Below are 18,338 nucleotides of genomic sequence, written 5' to 3' on the forward strand. Positions count from 1 at the left end.
TGAAAAGGCCCCAGGAGAGCTGCCTGTCTTCCAAACGGGGCCTCAACATACTGTGCGTAAAGTGTGCTGCTCAGTGCACAGTGATCTCTGAGTGTCTTGTTCTGAATGTGTTTAGACCCGAGAACGGTAATATGTGGACCTGCTACTCAATGTGATTGGTACCAATATCAAATACTAAAAGAGCCTGGGATTTGTAATTGAGAGTCGTGATTTGAGGGGACACCTGAGTGGCTCAGTTGGTTAAGTGTCTGCTTTCAGCTCAGGTCATGATCCCAGGATCCTGGGACCAAGCCTCACATCGGGCTCCCCGCAAAGCGGGGAATCTGTGCCTCCCTCTCCCTCTGCCTGCACAATTGCTCATGCTCTCTCTCTCTATCTCTCTCGCAAATAAACAAATAAAATCTTTTTAAAAAATGAGTCCTGGTTTGAGCTGACAGTAGTTAGTTAGGTATGTGACTCTGGGAAAGATAATCTCAGCTACTTTGTCAAATGGGAGAAACAGTTTTTGTCCCACTTGTCATATAGTGTGGACCATCCAATGAGGGAGTGTCTGCAAAAGTGTTTTGTTTGCTTTAAATGTAAGAAGAATAATACTTCTAATTTTGAAAAAGCATATAAAGTCAAATTTCGCACAGCATCTTCCTTTTGGAGCTCAGTGAGGTAGGCAGAGCAGGTCTGAACTAATCAGGGTTGTGCCTTCATCCCAAAGCCCTAATTATCTGCATTACATAATGGCCCCCATCTCTGAAAACTCACCAAGCACCGAGTCCTCCGTGTAGGTTTCCTCCCCTGCCTGTGAACCCACCCCCTCACTCCCACTCTTGTCTCCCTTGGGGAGCTTCATTCCGTATTTGTCCAGTGAATGAGTAAATGCATGGAGTGGCTTCCTACAGAATAGTAGAGAACAGGTCTATAGATGACGGTCCACAATAAGTGTGTGACAATCCACAGGGGTGTGTGTGTGTTTATTCCTACATCCATGTTCTAAAGGAGAAGTCTGGTGAAACTGCATGGGTGCTATCTTCTGTTCTATGCTGCATCTTTTTTTTTTTTTTTTTTTTAAAGAAAATGAGGGGTTGCAAGTGAATTGATCTCGGTACCCAGATGAAGGTGTCACGACCCACGACTTGGAAAACACTGTTAGAAAATATCCAGTAGCCAGGAACATTGTTCTTTGCGGTTTTGGGCAAGTCATGTGGGTTATCTGTGAGCTTTATTTGCGTTTATGAGCGTTATTAGCATTCGATGCTAATTCGAAAGGAAAAAAAATGGGCTATGGGGATAGACCCACAGCATTACAGCAGCTTGAAGGGTTACTGCATGTAATGTACTTTTAGTTTTTCCTGGTCTACACAAGGAAGTCAGAATCTAATAAACGCTTAGGTTTGGGACAATTCCTGTTTGAGAAAGACGGGGTGTTAATCACACCCTTGTCATCGAGACTACCTAGGGATTGGTGAGGAAGACTTTCAAGAAAAAGTCAGGTTCCCTACCCAAAATCCTTGGGCCCCAAAGTCGTTTCAGAAGCAGGAGTTATTGGACTCTGAGAGGAATTGCCATAAGCATACAGAATATTATGTATTGGCCCCAGCAGACTCTAGGGCGGTGGCTTAGTCAATAATCAAACACATTCATTTGTCTTCAGCAAATATCTAAAGATTCACAGTTAGTGGCATAAAGACCATAAACGCCCTCACATCACTGAGGTCACTAATGGGATGTGAACATGTTTTCAGTCTTCAGAACACCAGGGAGATTCAGAAAAACCCGTAAGGGATTGTGGAAATAAGGTTTGTTATCCAGGTATCATGTTTTTCATTTTCAAAATCAACAGGACCATTTATCCCTTCGGGGGAACGGTGTTTGGCTCTGTGCCTCACACAAAGAAGGCACCTAGAAAATATTTATTGAATGGGTGGCTGAGACCAGCTACAGCTTACAGAAAACTGTTCTAGCCTGGCTGCTTTGGAGGAAATAGTCCTCTGGTTCTTTTCTGACGCCCTGTAGTTTATCCCATTTCTTATAAGTGGATAGTAACCTTATCGCTTCCACTTGGCTCCCTCTCAAGGAGCACAGGGGAGAGATGCTTGTAGAGTCCTTTTGTTTTTTCCCATCTTCCTTCAGGCTTCATCTGAGGAAAGGAGAGGCAGGCCCCCAAGAAGTGGAGGGGAGTGGGTGAAGAGATAAAGGTTTCACTCATTTGTTCCAGGTCTAAAAACTAGCCAAACTCAAAACCGCCCTTCCGTAGCTCCCTTGTGCTGGGAGTACCAACTCAATGTAGGAAGAAACTATTTTCTGGTGTTTTTCTTTCCTTCCTTCCTTTCTTTTTCACGGAATGCTTAGTTTTTAAGGCACTGGGGCTTCTAGGGGTTGGTTTTACAGAGATCTGGGTTCAAGTTCTGACTCTGTTTTCCCCTCAGCACATTACATAAGCCCTTCCACATTATACATGAGGAGGTCAGAGTGACTTCACGGTGTTGCTGTGAGGACTGAAGGCACCCACACACGGAGAGCATCTGTCACAGAAACTGTGTTTTTGGTTCGCAGTGATGGATCTTCATCTTTGTGGTGGTTCAACAGAAGCACAGACCAGGGGCAAATATCCTCTTCACCGGTCTCCCTATGCTCATTCTCTGATTCGACTCCATGAGTTAGGATGGGCTAAGTTAGGCCCTGGTAACAAACACCTCTCTCAAATCTCCTTAACACTACAGAATTTTACTTCTGGATCATGTCAGGGTCTCTGTGGACCCCGCGGACTCTCCAGGGCAAGTCATCTGCTATATTGACACCACAGTCAAGACCATTTCGTCCTCAGGGCCGTACCTGGTTCCACACCCATTGCAGCCGGTGAGGAGAAGGATCGGCGATTCTCACCTAGACTCTCAAGTGCTTTCACCCTGGGACAACCTCATGTCCCTGAGAGGCCCATTTTATGGGATAAAGCAAGTTACATGGCTCTACCTTACTCCAAAGCACAGGAAGGGACAGTCCTGCCATGGGCCTGGAAGGAAAGGAGAGCTGGAAATATTAGAGAGAGATGCTCATGTTAACCACACAGGCATTAGCCTTTTCTCATTCTGCCGTAAATTGTTATTGCAGTCATAGCCTCCGCCCAGCACCCACGGCAGCTAGTGGGCATCTGATAACCCTTGCTATATAGAGATTCTGAAACTGCCACGGTCACGGGTGATCTTTGGAAACCACTGAGCCAGCTCTGTCCTAGATAAGGCAGAGGAAGCAATTTCTGGGCGCTTGAAGTGAGTCCCACCTCCCGGACTGGAGCCCCATCCCTCCCTGCCCCCACGTTTTCCTGGACACCCTTTACCCCCAATGATATTGGATAATGGGGGTAAAATCATGGGTTCCTCAAGTTCCAGGGCACCGTGGTTGCCCCTCTCATCTTCTAGGCGGGGTGTGTGTGTTCTGTTCTGTGGTTCTCCCAGGGCCCCCACAGTTCATGATTAGTTCTAGGCGAGACCCACTTCCAGACGGAGGACTCCTGGCCCTGCCTGCTGATTCTCTGTTGTCCACCTCCTCCATCCTCTACACTTACCCCGGCCTCCTTTAGGAGCTGAAATGTCTCAAGCACAGTAACTTGGTTGGTCCGACTTCCTGTTCAGGTTTTGGTCCTGCCCAAGGCTGGGGCTGGATCCGCGCACTTGCCCGTTGTTAAGAAGCTGCCAACAAGAGGCTCTTCAGGACCTTTTCCTTCCCTTGCAGTTTTTTCGTTGTTTTGTTTCCAATTGGAGGGCTAGGAAATGGGTCATTTTAACAGCTTCCACCACAGGGACCAAACTATAACCATTTTAGAATGAGTGCGAGAAATTCCTTCCCATTTCCCAATATCGCTTCTCCGCGCCCCCCGCCCCCCCGAGTTTTCTGTTGTTACTTTGATAACAGACATAAGCTCTCTGGCCAGGTGCAGGAAACAGAGCCCTTGCTTGCTTGTACTTTGGTCCCCCTCTGGGCTACAAAAAATGGCACAGAACGGTTCTGAGACCGTGCCTCGCCCTTGGACCCGCGGGCCACTGCTGGCCTCTCGAACTATTGCAGTTAGCGTGCTAACTCTGGACACAGTATGAAGCAGGAGGCCTCTAGAGCCTGGGTTTTCAAACTGTAGCCGGAGTGAGAGTCCCTGTGCTGTGGGCTAACGATGCAGATTCCTGAGCCTGAGCCGGTACCAGAGATTCCAACTCCGTGGCTCTGAGCTGGGGCCGGGCATCCGCAGTTTCACCAGCACCCCTGGCCTGCGGTGGGGCGGGGGACGTAGCGCAGTGTTCTCTCGCCTTCTTCCTTCTTGATTCTGCCACACCAGGGGTTGGGGGACTCCGGGGAAGCTGTCCCGTCTTCGGGGCAGCACCACTTTGAGCTGCTTCAGAAAAGAGGTTCCAGCCTGAGATTTGTTCTCTTGATAAAAATAAACGGCACGGAGGGCAGTTGTTGCCGTTTGCTGCTCTAGACCGGAGTCCGCAGAAGAAAGCAATAAGCGCTGTCGAGCAGCGGCTTCCGAAAGACCACCCTTTTGCTGCTGTGGCTCTAGGTTCTGTATGGAATGTGTTGCTTTCTGACCCTTCGGGGCAGGTATAACGGTCCTGTTTTTCATGCCTTGAAGGAACTCGAGCTGCAGGGATGCCCCTCAGCAACTCCCAGGTCACTGTCTTCACAGAGGCCTCTGTGCCTGTTTCCTGCCAGGTACTCTGGACTCAAGGGAAGGGAGTCCTATTACAGCCCTTCACGGCTTCCAAGGCCCTATCTGAACCCGGCCTTGGGAGAGAAACTGCTTCTCTCTTGGATCCTAATAGTCAGCAGTTCAAGGTCGGGGAACCTGAATTTCCACTTTGCCGGTAAGAGGTGGCCCTTACCACTTCCCGAGACCGATGTTACGGCTAATCTTGCCTACAGCACCTCACAATGTCTCCACGCAATTGGAATTTTCTTCCCCGAAGGTGGAAGACAGTGTCTTTGGGGTCTCAGAGTTGAATCTGATCAAGTGAAGGGACAAAGGTGGCCGTTTTTGTGCCACCAATACGAACAGCCCTGACAACTGAGGCTTGCTGATCCCGGGCAAAGAACCAAAGGCGCAAGGGCAGATCTATTAAATTGTGTGTAAACAGGATTTTTTCCCTGTGAAATCTCAATACCTCCCTTAGGACATTGCAGTTTAGGTTTTGAGCCACTCTCCTCTGATATTCACTCGTTGGGGATTTTACTCCTGAGAAATCACAGTGGCAACAGAACCATTTTGCCTCCATGAAGACGATGTCAAAGTCTTAAAAATCCAGGACGTTTTAAGGCAGGATTCCAACCTCATTACTGCCAGGAATAAGATTCACCCAAGGTGGAAGTGTCCTCTCTTAGAACTCAAATCCGTCTCAGAATGGTTTTTCTTTCCCCTTTGTTTTTGAAGCTAAGCAATTACTTTTTTTTTTTTTTTTAGGAAAAAAAAATTGTGCTAATGCACAAAACTCTCTTTTTCCCCTTTCATTTATTTGAAATTGAACTTAACAAAGTCAGTTCCAAGCAAGCACTATATATGAGTAATGCTTTTTGTCCATAAAAGAGCATTGACTCCAATGGTATGGGAGCGCTGATTCTCTCTCTGCTTTGTGCGAGCGTCCGTAATGACAAAGTGCTCATGTCAGGGTGTATAATGAAACTATAAATTGTTTTCATGAATGCTCTGGATTTGGTCTTTTACGGGGCAAATTCAAAAGGTATTTAATGCCACATTTCACATACGTGAATAACGCCAGGCCGTGCAGTATATCCAATGAAAGTAAAGAGTCCCAGTCAGGCTCACACTGGCCCGTGTGGTGGCTGATTATCAGGTAAGGGTGGTTCATGGTCAGGATGGGGATGGGCTGATGGAGAGAAGGTGGGATGAAGAAATCCTGTCCCCCTGAGGAAGAGTTCCAGCTAGGTACACCCAACTGTTTGGGGGTAATCGAAGTGTGGCTAAAATACTTAGCTCATTTGGTGCCTGGGTGGTGGGTGCCTGCATTGGAGTTACAGAAGTTGTACACATCTTGGTGGAGTTAGTAAACAGACATTCTCAGGTAAGAAAATGTCTGCTGGGGTGAATGGACAAGGGAAATCTTCTGCAGTGATTTATAGTTCAATTAAGTTATTTCTAATAGCACTTTTTGTATATACTTATTATAGTAGAGCCATATGGGTTTCTTCTAGAAAATTTAGAAGACACAGAAAAGCACAAAGAATAAAATTATAAAAAAACACATGGCCAAGAGTTGTTACTAATGTTTTTACAAAATTTGTATTGAATTATCTTTCTGTGTCTATCATTTCATTGAATTTTAATAAAATTTTATATAATCTTACCTAAATTTATTTTTTAAAACAAAATTTGGGTCCAACTATCTATCCATGTCATTGTTAAAAATTTGCTTTTTTACTTATATGTTGGCTAAAGTATTTTATCTGTTTATCCCAGTTTGCTAAAGTTCATGAACATCCAGGGTTTTGGTTCTGTCGTGAGGGGCGTAGGTCAGGTACCATGGCAGACTGCATATTGTATACCTACTGCATACATCATTTACTGACTGACCTCTCTGGGTATATGTTCTTTAAAAACAAAAAACTCCACAAAACAAAACCAACCGTGCAGAAAGCATGAAACAGGGGGTGTGTTAAACGGAGGTTTATTGACGTTTTTGACCAGCTGGTAGGATATTTTGTTTTTGTTTTTGTTTTGCAGTACCTGGTGTGTAAAAGAAAGCTGGAGAGTAAAAAGGAAGCCCTGCTGATCCTCTCCAAGGAGCTGGACACATGCCAGCAAGAAAGGGACCAGTACAAACTCATGGCCAATCAGCTTCGGGAGCGCCATCAGTCCCTGAAGAAGAAGTACCGGGAGCTGATTGTATGTCTTACGTCGCGGCGACGTTCTTGCGCCCTCATTAAGATAGAAAGTGGGTTACGCTGGAATTAAAATTTTAAAAGAAAAAAAAAAGTGACGATTTTAACACACCAGTTCTTTAAAAAAAAAAAAAAAAAGTGGGGGGAGGCTCACATTCAAACAGTTCCAACATGGAAAAATGAAGAAGTGAAAGTTGTCACCCCTGTTTCTGCCACAACCCAGCCCCAGTCGCTAGCAGGCCTGTGTGCTTCCGGACTGCCTCCTCTGGCATCTGTGAAAACTCATACAAATGTGTTTGTACCTGCCTCCTTCTTAGTTTAATTGTATGGGGCTTTTCATTGTTGTTGTTTTTTTTAATCATTTTTATTACTTTTTGTTGTTTCTTTTTCTTTTTACCTTTCTTTTCTTCTTTTCTTTTTTTTTAAGTAATCTCTACACTCAGGGTAGTTGAGACCAGAACTCACCACGTGGCGATCAAAGGTTGCTTGCTCTACCCACTGAGCCACCCAAGCACCCCTGTTTATTTTATTTTATTTTTTTTTAAGATTTTATTTATGACAGAGAGAGATCACAAGTAGGCACAGAGAGAGAGAAAGAGGAGGAAGCAGGCTCCCTGCCGAGCAGAGAGCCCGATGTGGGACTCGATCCCAGAACTTTGAGATCATGACCTGAGCCGAAGACAGAGGCTTAACCCACTCAGCCACCCAGGCGCCCAGCACCCCTGTTTAAAGAGGATTCGTATTACAAATCTGCACCAATCCAAAAGCTGCTAGCCACATGTGATTATTTAAAATCCCATTTCAAATTAATTAGAATTCAGTGAAATTGAAACGCCGTTCTTCAGTCTCGGCACATTTCATGGGCCCAATCCCTGCCAGATACCATGTGGGATGATGTGGATGTAGAAGAGTTCCATGATGGCCACTGTGTGCGGACGGTGAGATACTGAGCGTTTCCATCATTGCAGAGTTCTGCTCATCCCCACTGTGTAAACATAGTTCCAGCACTTGCTTTTCACTCAGTCCTTTGGTCATTTCTCTAGGCCATACGAACAAATTTAACTCCTTTTTAAAAACAGTTGCATAGTAAGATTTCCATAATTTCTTTTACCTTTCCCTTATGCTGGGCATTTAGAGTCACTCTGGGTTTTTTTACGTGGCAAGATTTTTAAGGCTGCAGATTAAACTGAGATGGAGGGTACCAATGGTAGAGAACTAGATGCATTCCACTTTTTTTTCCTCACAATGTTACGATCTCTGTTTTTGAGTGCTGACCTGATGGCTAACATTTAGCCATCTAAGCTGGGGTCATTGAACTCTCCTGAAGCAGAAATAGAATAGGAAGTTTCCACATAATGTTGACTTATATTCAGGCAGCATGGGAGACAAGAGTACTTGTTTACTGAGCATTTATGCGTCCCCTGAGTTCTTTTTATTTCCAGGTGGCACCAAAGGGGTGGGGGAGGGGAAAATGAATCCTTTAAGACAGAGAGTCTGGGAAGACTGCAAGTTCTCAGTTAATTCTCTTTTATCTTGACCATATCCTATCCCCTCTTCCCTACCGTATGCCAACTCCCAACTTGTTCTGCCCATGGAGAAAACTCAAGCATGTGTGCATCCACTACTATTCCTTTGGATCTAACATTTAAAAGAGGGATTGGACTCAAACCAAATGAAATACTATCTCAGTTTTGGCTCTGCTCAAAGATAAATTCAGTTTTTCATGTATTTACTTGATTCATATGGTTTTAGAAAGTATCTAGGTTTGGTCCTAATTGGAACTGATTTCCTAGAGGTTTTTCCAAAATAACTGGTTCAGTTTATACTTAATTTTTAAAAAAGCATATGTGAGGGATGCCTGGGTGGCTTAGTTGGTTAAGCATCTGCCGTCAGCTCGGGTCATGATTTCAGGGTTCTGGGATCGAGCCCCATGTTGGGTTCCTGGCTCAGTGGGGAGCCTACTTCTCCCTCTTCTCCCTGCTCATGCTCTTTCTCTCAGTATTTCTCTCCCTCAAATTAAAAAAAAAATCTTAAAAAAATATATTTGAATTTGGTTCAGCACACTATTGATTGCAGGGGGAAGGAGTGGGAGGGTCTGAATTTAGTTTGGAGTTTTGTTCAGTTCCCTGAATCTAAGCACACTTTTTCTTTTTTTTTTTTTTTAAGTAAAGTGTAACATTTCTTTCTTTGTAGGATGGAGATCCGTCACTTCCCCCTGAAAAGAGGAAACAGGTAAGCCTTATTCCTGAAGTTTGGTAACTCTTGGATTGTTCATACAGATGCCGTACAATGACTGGGGTGTCAGGGGTGTCAGGGAATCCAGAATGTATAGAGAACTTCTCTTAACTTCCCAGAATCCTTTTGTGTTACAGAGTGGGGAACAGGTAGTAGAGAAATGCCCACCGAGAAGAGGGGTTGGCGGTTGTGGGAGTGATGGTGTAGAAGGAAACCCAGTGAGGTCTAACAAGGGGTTAGAGGGCATCCCAGTTGACAGCATTCCCTTTCTTGTTGGGAATCCTGTCAGGAGCCATGAGCTGAGAGCTCAGGGCTGTCACTCTTTAGCATACTGTTCACGGATGGATTCTGTTCTCCCATTCAGCCTCTACCATTTCAGGCTTTTAAAACTATCTTACTGGGCGCCTGGGTGGCTCAGTGGGTTAAGCCTCTGCCTTCGGCTCAGGTCATGATCTCAGGGTCCTGGGATCGAGTCCCATGTCAGGCTCTCTGCTGGGCAGGGAGCCTGCTTCCTCTTCTCTCTCTCTCTCTGCCTGCCTCTCTGCCTACTTGTGATCTCTGTCTGTCAAATAAATAAATAAAATCTTTTTAAAAAAATAAATAAAAAATAAATAAAACCATCTTACCTCATGCTCTCTTCGGCAACACATATACTAAAACCATCTTACCAGCAAAACTCATATGTTCTTTTCTACTAAATGATAGCCCACATCATTTATAGGTGAATCCATTTTCCTCCACAGATTTCAGATACTTAATTTGTGTCATTGAACAAATCTTATGTATTTGTAGATCTGTTTCTGAACTTCCTGTTTTGTTCCATGGAGCTTCCTGTGTAGTCCTGGTGTTGTACCACATTATTCTATTGGTTTTGGCTTTGTAATACTTGTGGCATCTGTTTGGGCTAGTCGCCTTCCCTTTGCTCTTGGTATTCATGTGTTTCCTATTTGTTACTTTTTCCAGATAAAACTTACAAACATTTTATCAATCCTTCCTCTCATTCCACCAAAACAAATGAACCAACCTATTGGTATTTTGATTGGGGCTTTGTTAAATTTGTAGATTAATTTGGGGACAGTTAAGATTTCTATAACATTATGTCCAGGAATATCATAAATCATATTTCTTTTAATCCAGTTGCATACATAGATACATACATACATATTTCTGTTGTTGTTTTCCAAAGGTATTGCTGTCAGACCTTCCCTCAACTTGATAATTGTTCTCTACTGACATGCCCTGAAATACAGCTTTTTATGGGGTTGAAGCGAGCCCAGATGATGGTGATGTTAATGCTCTGTGTTCCTCGTTATGGAGAAGCCCCTGCCTCAGAGCAGGTCTTCAAAACTAGGAAATGAAGATACAGGAATTGCTTTGTTTCTTCATAGCTGTAATGGTTAACTCAACATCCTGTTTTTGTTCATTGACTATATATTTGACATCACATGTAAACTTGTTGGGTCCATTTCCTTGAGATTTTTGATGCTGAGTAAATAGTATGCCACACACACACACACACACACACACACACACACACACAGGACTTTCACCCTTAAACAGCAACGCAACTCCTTCCTTCGGTTACCCCTTTGGTTATTTAGTTCTACTCTTTCCTATACTCTCTTTCTATTTTATTTGATTGTTTTGTACCACTCCAGGTTTGATCTGAAGTCAGATTTTGCTATAGACCTGATTTTTTTCAACAAAATTACAAGGGTGTAATTTTATCATGAATGTCTAAAAGTTGTCCTTAATCTGGAATCACTAGATGTTTTTGTGGGTTTTGGTGGCTAGGAACAGTCATCCTTGTTGAAATTTTCAAGTTTGTTAGTATTCATGAAGGGGTTTTACAGTTTAAGTGAATTCACGTCCCATGACTTTATAATAAAAAATTTACATTGACCAAGGAGAATCTGAAGAATTCTAGTGAGTCTGTCAAGCTGCATTCATATAGCTCTGAAAAAGCAAGTACTGTGTCCTCAGCGATGGCTTTTTAGATTTTAATATAGCATTCAATTTCTGTTCCTTTGGGATTTGTACAGTGGTGTGATTTTGGTGCTATATCCTTCCTGCCTGGTTTGGAACCTCTGACTTGCTGCATGAGATAGGATGGGTTGGGGTGCCGGCAACCGAAATTCTGAAGTGTTTAAACAAGAAGGATATCAATGACTTTGCAAAACCAGAAGTTCAAAGGTAGAACATCCTACTTCTCCATTATGTGTACTCCTTCTCTCCACTGTGCCACACTTAGCAAATAAAACACAGGACCCCTAGGGGGTGCCAGGGTGGGGGCAGAGTCAGTCAGGCATCTAACTCAGGAGTCGACTCAGGTCATGATCTCAAGCCAGGAGATGGAGGCTGGTGTTTTGGCTCCACGCTGAGTCCCTGCCCTTATGAGCATGCACAGGCTCTCTGGCTCTCTCAAATAAATAAATAAATCTTAAAAAAAAAAAAATACAGGACAGTTGGGAAATTCGGGTTTCAGATAGACAACTAAAACGTTTTTAGGATAAAAGTATGGCCCTTGGGCTACCTGGGTGGCTCAGTTAGTTAAACATCTACCTTTTGATCTCAGCTCAGATCATGATCTCAGGGTCCTGAGTTCAAGCCCCTTGTTAGGCTCTACGTGGGACATGGAGTCTACTTAAGAAAAAGAAAAGAAAAGAAAAAGACAAAGTATGACCCATGCAATATTTGGGACAAATGTATGCCAACACATTATTCATTATTTATCTATAATTCAAGTTGAATAGGGCATCCCATATTTTATCTGACCACTCTACCACTGTGTCAATTTCAACACCAGCTTTCTCTTGAAGAGATAGAGAACTCTTGAATTTTCTCTTTCTTCTTCTTTACTTAGAATAAAGAACTTCACTTTCTTCTAAGGCCAATTCCCCTAAGCAGGAGAGGCAAAACCCCAGCCATGGAATGGAAGTGCTTTTCTCCATTCTAATTGGGTTAGTGTAGGACATGCTCCCATTCCTGGTCTACTGACATTCACCAGGAGAGTGCCATGTGTTCACTGGCTTTGATTAATCACCGAGGATAGAAGGGCTGCTAGGAAGCCGGCAGTGACACTGTAAATAACTGTGTGGCCTTGGGAAGTGTCTGAGTCTTAGCAGTCTCATCCATAAAATGGGAATAAATATGGTACCTACCACATAGTGGTGCCAGCAGAGTCCTCCCCATGGTGCCTGGCAAAGGGTGAACACCAATAAATATTTTTTATCCTTTCCTTCTCCACCTAATCCCCCTTAAATTTTTTTTTTATCAGTGATATAAGAGTGTGTTGAATCTGCCCACCATGGCCCTTGTCATGACCCTTTTGTTTCCATTTGGCAGGTTAAAGTAGCTGGGGTCCAAGAGGGGTTTCCTGGCTCATAGGACTTCAGAGGGTTATTTGAGCAGAGAGCAGGGAGGCAGAAATGCAGCCGGGGCTTTGGCTACCCCAGCTCCCTCTTCTGCGCTTAGCAGCCACTGTTTCTTTCTGTGAACCTGCTTTCTCTGTAGAATGGGAAATGTGACCCCACATCTTTGATCTCTAGAAAAAAGTTGCTCCTCGGTCCCAAGCGGGAGCTCCTCTAGGCCAGGCTCAAGCCAGGGGCCCATCTCAGGGTTGGCCAGGCACAGCCAAGCATTCTATAGACACAAGAAGGCTTCTACCGTTGTCCTGTTAGGGGGTGGTGGGTAGGCAGACATAACTGTCTGCTCCACATGCCTTCTTCACACGACCAAGAGTAATGATGGCAGCCAAACTTTTGGAGTGCCCGCTCTAGCCGTGTACAGACCCTGTGCTCGGCATTGTGCTATGGATGAGCTCATTTAGTTCTCACCCAGCCATGTGAGGTGGGTGCTCTCATTAGTGTCGCCATCTGACAGATGAGGAAATTGAAGCATATGGCGGTCAAGGAAATTACCGCAGGGAAATGACGTAATTCATTGGTGTTGGAGCCAGAGTATGAACCCCTGCCGTCCACTTAGAGCTCATGCTCTTAGCCACATTGACTCAATACCTATTTATGGAGCTTCTCATGGGGGTCTTGTGCTAATTTAGACAGTGGGGACACAGGTCTGAGAAAAATCAGATCCAAATCCCCGAGCTTCTGGAACTTGCATTGTAGTTAGGGTGACTGCACCTTTGTTTCCCCAGGAACATCTCCATTTTGTCCTGGCATTATTTGTATTAGGGCTCCTTTTCACTCTCCAGAGCCTCTTGGTTTAGATGATAAATAATATAATCACTTTAATTCTAGTAGAGATGCTATGAACAAACAATAAACAACATAATTAAAATAAATCAGATGTAATGGACATTGATGCTATGGAGAGAGAAATACAAATTCTCTCCCAAAGCAAGGGAGAGAATTCTGCCTTAGTGATGGAAGAGATGTCTTGATAAATAGTGGGGAGAAATAGTTCCAGGATTTGGACATATAAAGAATTTTATCCATTCAAAATACATTTTTAAAATTTTATTTACTTTTAGTTAATTTATAGAAACATGTGACTGGTTTTTCGGCAGTGAGTGTTAAGATGCCTTCTTCCTTAGCTCGGTGTGGAGACGAAAATGCACCAGTAAGTATTTCGGTCCTGGCTGCAATGAGACTTCGTATTTAGCCAGAAGCAGACAGCTTTGACACACATGTGACAGGACTGGAAGGGAGAGGCAAAATTATTTTCTTCACTTTTTCGTCTAGCAGGAACGGGGTAAAAGCATGCATTCTGACCTGGTGTCTCCTTTATTAAGTTACATGTTTATCATGAAGGCAAGACAGTGGGTAAAATATTTACCCCTCCAGCTAAAAAGCAGGTGCACTTACTTAAGCAGAAAGCACTGGAACAAGAGCGAGCTGTCATGTTAACAGATGGGACATGGAGGTCCAAAGATCCACATATTAGAAAAGGAGATGCCACACAGAGCCATTTCATTGCCCATCAGCCTCGCTTCTTGATTGGGAAGGTGGAATTTCTGTGATCTCTACTTCTGTCTTCCACACAGAGCCATTTCATTGCCCATCAGCCTCGCTTCTTGATTGGGAAGGTGGAATTTCTGTGGTCTCTACTGCAGTCTTCCCTGTTCGTGTCTGCACTCAGAGGAAGGGAGTACTATGATCATTGTTATGGGCAGGATGTCTGTGTCTCCCAACATTCATATATTGAAACTATGCTCCCCCAGTGTGATGGTATTAGAAGGTCGGGCCTCTGAAAGGTATTAGAATGAGAAGAGGTCATTGAAGTGGAGCTGACATGAGCAGGATTAGTGCTCTTGCAGAAGTCATGAGAAAGCTCGCTTTCTCTGCTCTGCTCTCCGCCCCCGGAGACGGGGCCCAAGAAGTCACAACCGAAGAGGTCCTCACTAGAGTCTGACCACACTGGCTCCCTGGTCACAGACTGTCAGCCTGGAGAACTCTGAATAGTAGTCTTCTGGGGTTTATAAGCCCCCCAGACTATGGTATTTTGTCATAGCACCTTGAGCTGAACACAAATGTAGTTGAAGGTTCTTCTCAAATGTAGGTAGAAGCAATACCGCATCTTCAGCCTCGGTAGTGCTTTGTGCTTTTCTGAGACCATATATGCATGCATGTATGTATGTGACCTCCCAGCTGTCTCCCCATGTCACACTGGCAAGTTAGGTCTTGCACAAAGTCACAAGGCAGTGTCGCGGCTCACAGCAGGCCGAAAGAACCCAGGTTTGGCATCCGATCCTACCGATGTGAATTTCACCCTTCCACCTGCTGGTGGGTGATCTCTGGCAAGGTGTCTACTCTTTCTTAGGTTCACATTCCTCCTATGTGAACGTAACCATGAGACGCATTCATAAAGCTCCTCTGAGGAACTGGTATGATAGTGTTCATCACGCTCATTGCCTGGGACTTGCTCAATGAATGTTGCCTGGTTTCTGTTTTTCCCCTGACTTGCCCAAGGTCACACAGCCAGTTCATGGAGCAGAACTAAAATCCAGATCTGCTAACTTGTAGTTCCTTGTTCTCGTTCAGGTTTTGTTCTATATTCGACTCTTAGTCTGAGTGGGGAGGAAGCCTAGTCAACATTTAACTTAACCCATTTTGGAAGTCCAGAGAGGAAGTGCTTTGATGTGCTTAGAAGTGGTGGAGAAGGCAGAAACAGCTAGGAATCTGTACCTGGTAAAGCCAGTGTTCTTTCTCATGGCAACTAACGGTCTGGTCATAAATATCTTCTTGCCTCTTTTGTCTCCTCCTCAGAGGACAGACCAGAACTTTCATGATTATAGTTCTAGAAATATTGTTGTCGAGGCTTTCTTTTAGAACCTAGAATCTCTTTGAAAACAACTCAATTTCCAATGACAAATCATGCGTTAAGGAAACTGTGAAGAAATCGTGACAACAGCAATGCACTAATAACTTCTCCTGGGATATTGAAATGAAAACGTCTTCTTGACTATACACAGAGCACTTCTTTCCACTGCAGAGAGAGATCACCACAAGATCTCAAACAACCCTTTCAGTATTTTTCTTTTGTTAAACAAGCAGTTCCTCCAAAGGAGACAAAGGGAATTTGAATTATCTTGGGTTAATCTTCTTAGAACATGGGATTCTTTGGGGTCATGGCAGCACATTCTCCCCATTCCAACTCCTCCTTGAATAAATAATCAAATGCATCTTTGTCTTCTCCCGTTTTGATTTCAAGCTGACATATCACGGGAGGTATTCCTCCAGGTTTAAGAGGGAGCCTTTGCTTTCTTCCCTTAAAGAGTGACGGCTTATTTAGATGGTATCGTGCGCCAGAGTGAGAGCCCGGAGAAAACAGAGCATGGGTTGGCCCTTTGTGGAATGGGAAGGAGCCTTTTACTTTTCAGTATGAAAGTCTTTTTGGTTACTCTTATTTTTGTCCCCCAGGGACTGTAAATCAGAGCGGCTCTGTGTATCTTGGATTTGACGCTCACAACCTAAAACTTCCTTCAAAGATCTCAAGTGCTTTGAGATGTTTCTTTTCACGACTCTTTGAACAGTGCAACTTTCCTGTTCCACCAGGGAAATGGGGAAGAAAACCAGGCCCGGCTTGCCGGAGCCCTCCCGAATGAAGTGACTGTAATTTCATTCTGAGTACTAGAGGGAGAGTCTTGCTATCAGCTCTGTGGATCTTTGTAGGGAGTTTGAGATGAAGGTGAAAGTGCCCCCACCCCCACCCCCAATTTATAGATAGGGATGTTTAGGCTCGAGGAATCTAGAGAAATTGATAGTAGGCCAATGCAGAATCATAATGGCCAAGATGAAGCAAACATTCATGTCCACAGCAACCTTCCAAACCTTTGGGTGTGTGCTTGCCTATGGGCCTGGAAATGCATTCATTCGCAAGCACATTATGAGGTGGGAGGAGTCTGCCAAGGGCTCCTTGCACAGCCAAAGCATATGTATGGCAGGAGCTCTGGGTGGTTGTTTCTGTGTAAATAGGAAAACTGTCACTGTAGCAGAGGTCATCACTTTGACAGTTGCTATGAATAGGGAGCCCTTGCTCAGCAAAGCAAGTCTCCATCTATTACTATTAACACAGGACTCACCATAGACCAAAGCAGCAGAGTCAAAATTGCAATTAAATTTGCTATCAATCATACTGCTCAAGCATACTTGATGTTTCATCAGACATTTTTAAAAACATATCCTTGTTTAATCTAGTATTCTGCCCTCTCAAAGGTATGGCTTTAAGGAGTCCACAGCATCAAACTTCTTTTAAAAAAGACTTTATTTATTTATTTATTTATATCAGATAGAGAGAGAGAGAGAGAGAGAGAGCGAGTACAAGCGGTGGGAAGGGGCAGAGGAAGAGGGAGAAGCAGACTCCCTGCTCCAGATCCCAGGACTCTGGGATCAAGCCTGTGCTAAAGGCAGATGCTTAACCAAATGAGCCACTCAGGTGCCCCAACACAACATCAAACTTTTTGACACTTCATGCAGCAGCTTGGTTTCTGAGTCTGGTCTCTGTTTCATTCCCGCTCACCCTCTCTTTTCCTTACTGTTCTCGAGGAAGTGCATAGGTCATGGTTTTACCTGTCTCTCTGGCTCTTACTTAACTTTTTCCCCTCCCACTTTTGTTAAGTACTTTTATGTCAGCAATTTGTTTATATGTTTTCTTTTTTTTTTTTTCCAATTTATTTATTTTCAGAAAAACAGTATTCATTATTTTTTTACCACACCCAGTGCTCCATGCAAGCTGTGCCCTCTATAATACCCACCACCTGGTACCCAAACCTCCCACCCCCCCGCCACTGCAAACCCCTCAGATTGTTTTTCAGAGTCCATAGTCTCTCATGGTTCATCTCCCCTTCCAATTTACCCAAAAGCACATACCCTCCCCAATGTCCATAACCCTACCCCCCTTCTCCCAACCCCCTCCCCCCAGCAACCCACAGTTTGTTTCGTGAGATTAAGAGTCACTTATGGTTTGTCTCCCTCCCTATCCCATCTTGTTTCATGGATTCTTCTCCTACCCACTTAAGCCCCCATGTTGCATCACCACTCCCTCATATCAGGGAGATCATATGATATTTGTCTTTCTCCGCTTGACTTATTTCGCTAAGCATGATACGCTCTAGTTCCATCCATGTTGTCGCAAATGGCAAGATTTCGTTTCTTTTGATGGCTACATAGTATTCCATTGTGTATATATACCACATCTTCTTGATCCATTCATCTGTTGATGGACATCTAGGTTCTTTCCATAGTTTGGCTATTGTGGACATTGCTGCTATAAACATTCGGGTGCACGTGCCCCTTTGGATCACTACGTTTGTATCTTTAGGGTAAATACCCAGTAGTGCAATTGCTGGGTCATAGGGCAGTTCTATTTTCAACATTTTGAGGAACCTCCATGCTGTTTTCCAGAGTGGTTGCACCAGCTTGCATTCCCACCAACAGTGTAGGAGGGTTCCCCTTTCTCCGCATCCTCGCCAGCATCTGTCATTTCCTGACTTGTTGATTTTAGCCATTCTGACTGGTGTGAGGTGATATCTCATTGTGGTTTTGATTTGTATTTCCCTGATGCCGAGTGATATGGAGCACTTTTTCATGTGTCTGTTGGCCATCTGGATGTCTTCTTTGCAGAAACGTCTGTTCATGTCCTCTGCCCATTTCTTGATTGGATTATTTGTTCTTTGGGTGTTGAGTTTGTTAAGTTCTTTATAGATTTTGGACACTAGTCCTTTATCTGATATGTCGTTTGCAAATATCTTCTCCCATTCTGTCAGTTGT

General features: G+C 44.1%; 1 protein-coding gene across 2 annotated transcripts in view; it reads left to right on the forward strand.

Annotated features, from left to right (window-relative positions):
- The window catches only part of CCDC149 (coiled-coil domain containing 149), a 106,512-nt gene that overhangs the window by 26,305 nt on the left and 61,869 nt on the right, over nucleotides 1-18,338 (forward strand). For both annotated transcript variants that reach the window (XM_044225870.1, XM_044225871.1), the window contains exons 2-3: nucleotides 6,719-6,880; nucleotides 9,070-9,108. In XM_044225870.1, the coding sequence (XP_044081805.1) occupies nucleotides 6,719-6,880; nucleotides 9,070-9,108 (201 nt within the window). The remainder of the gene's footprint in view (nucleotides 1-6,718; nucleotides 6,881-9,069; nucleotides 9,109-18,338) is intronic.

This window comes from Neovison vison, chromosome 11, assembly GCF_020171115.1.
Source record: "Neovison vison isolate M4711 chromosome 11, ASM_NN_V1, whole genome shotgun sequence".
NCBI classification, from domain to species: Eukaryota; Metazoa; Chordata; class Mammalia; order Carnivora; family Mustelidae; genus Neogale; species Neogale vison.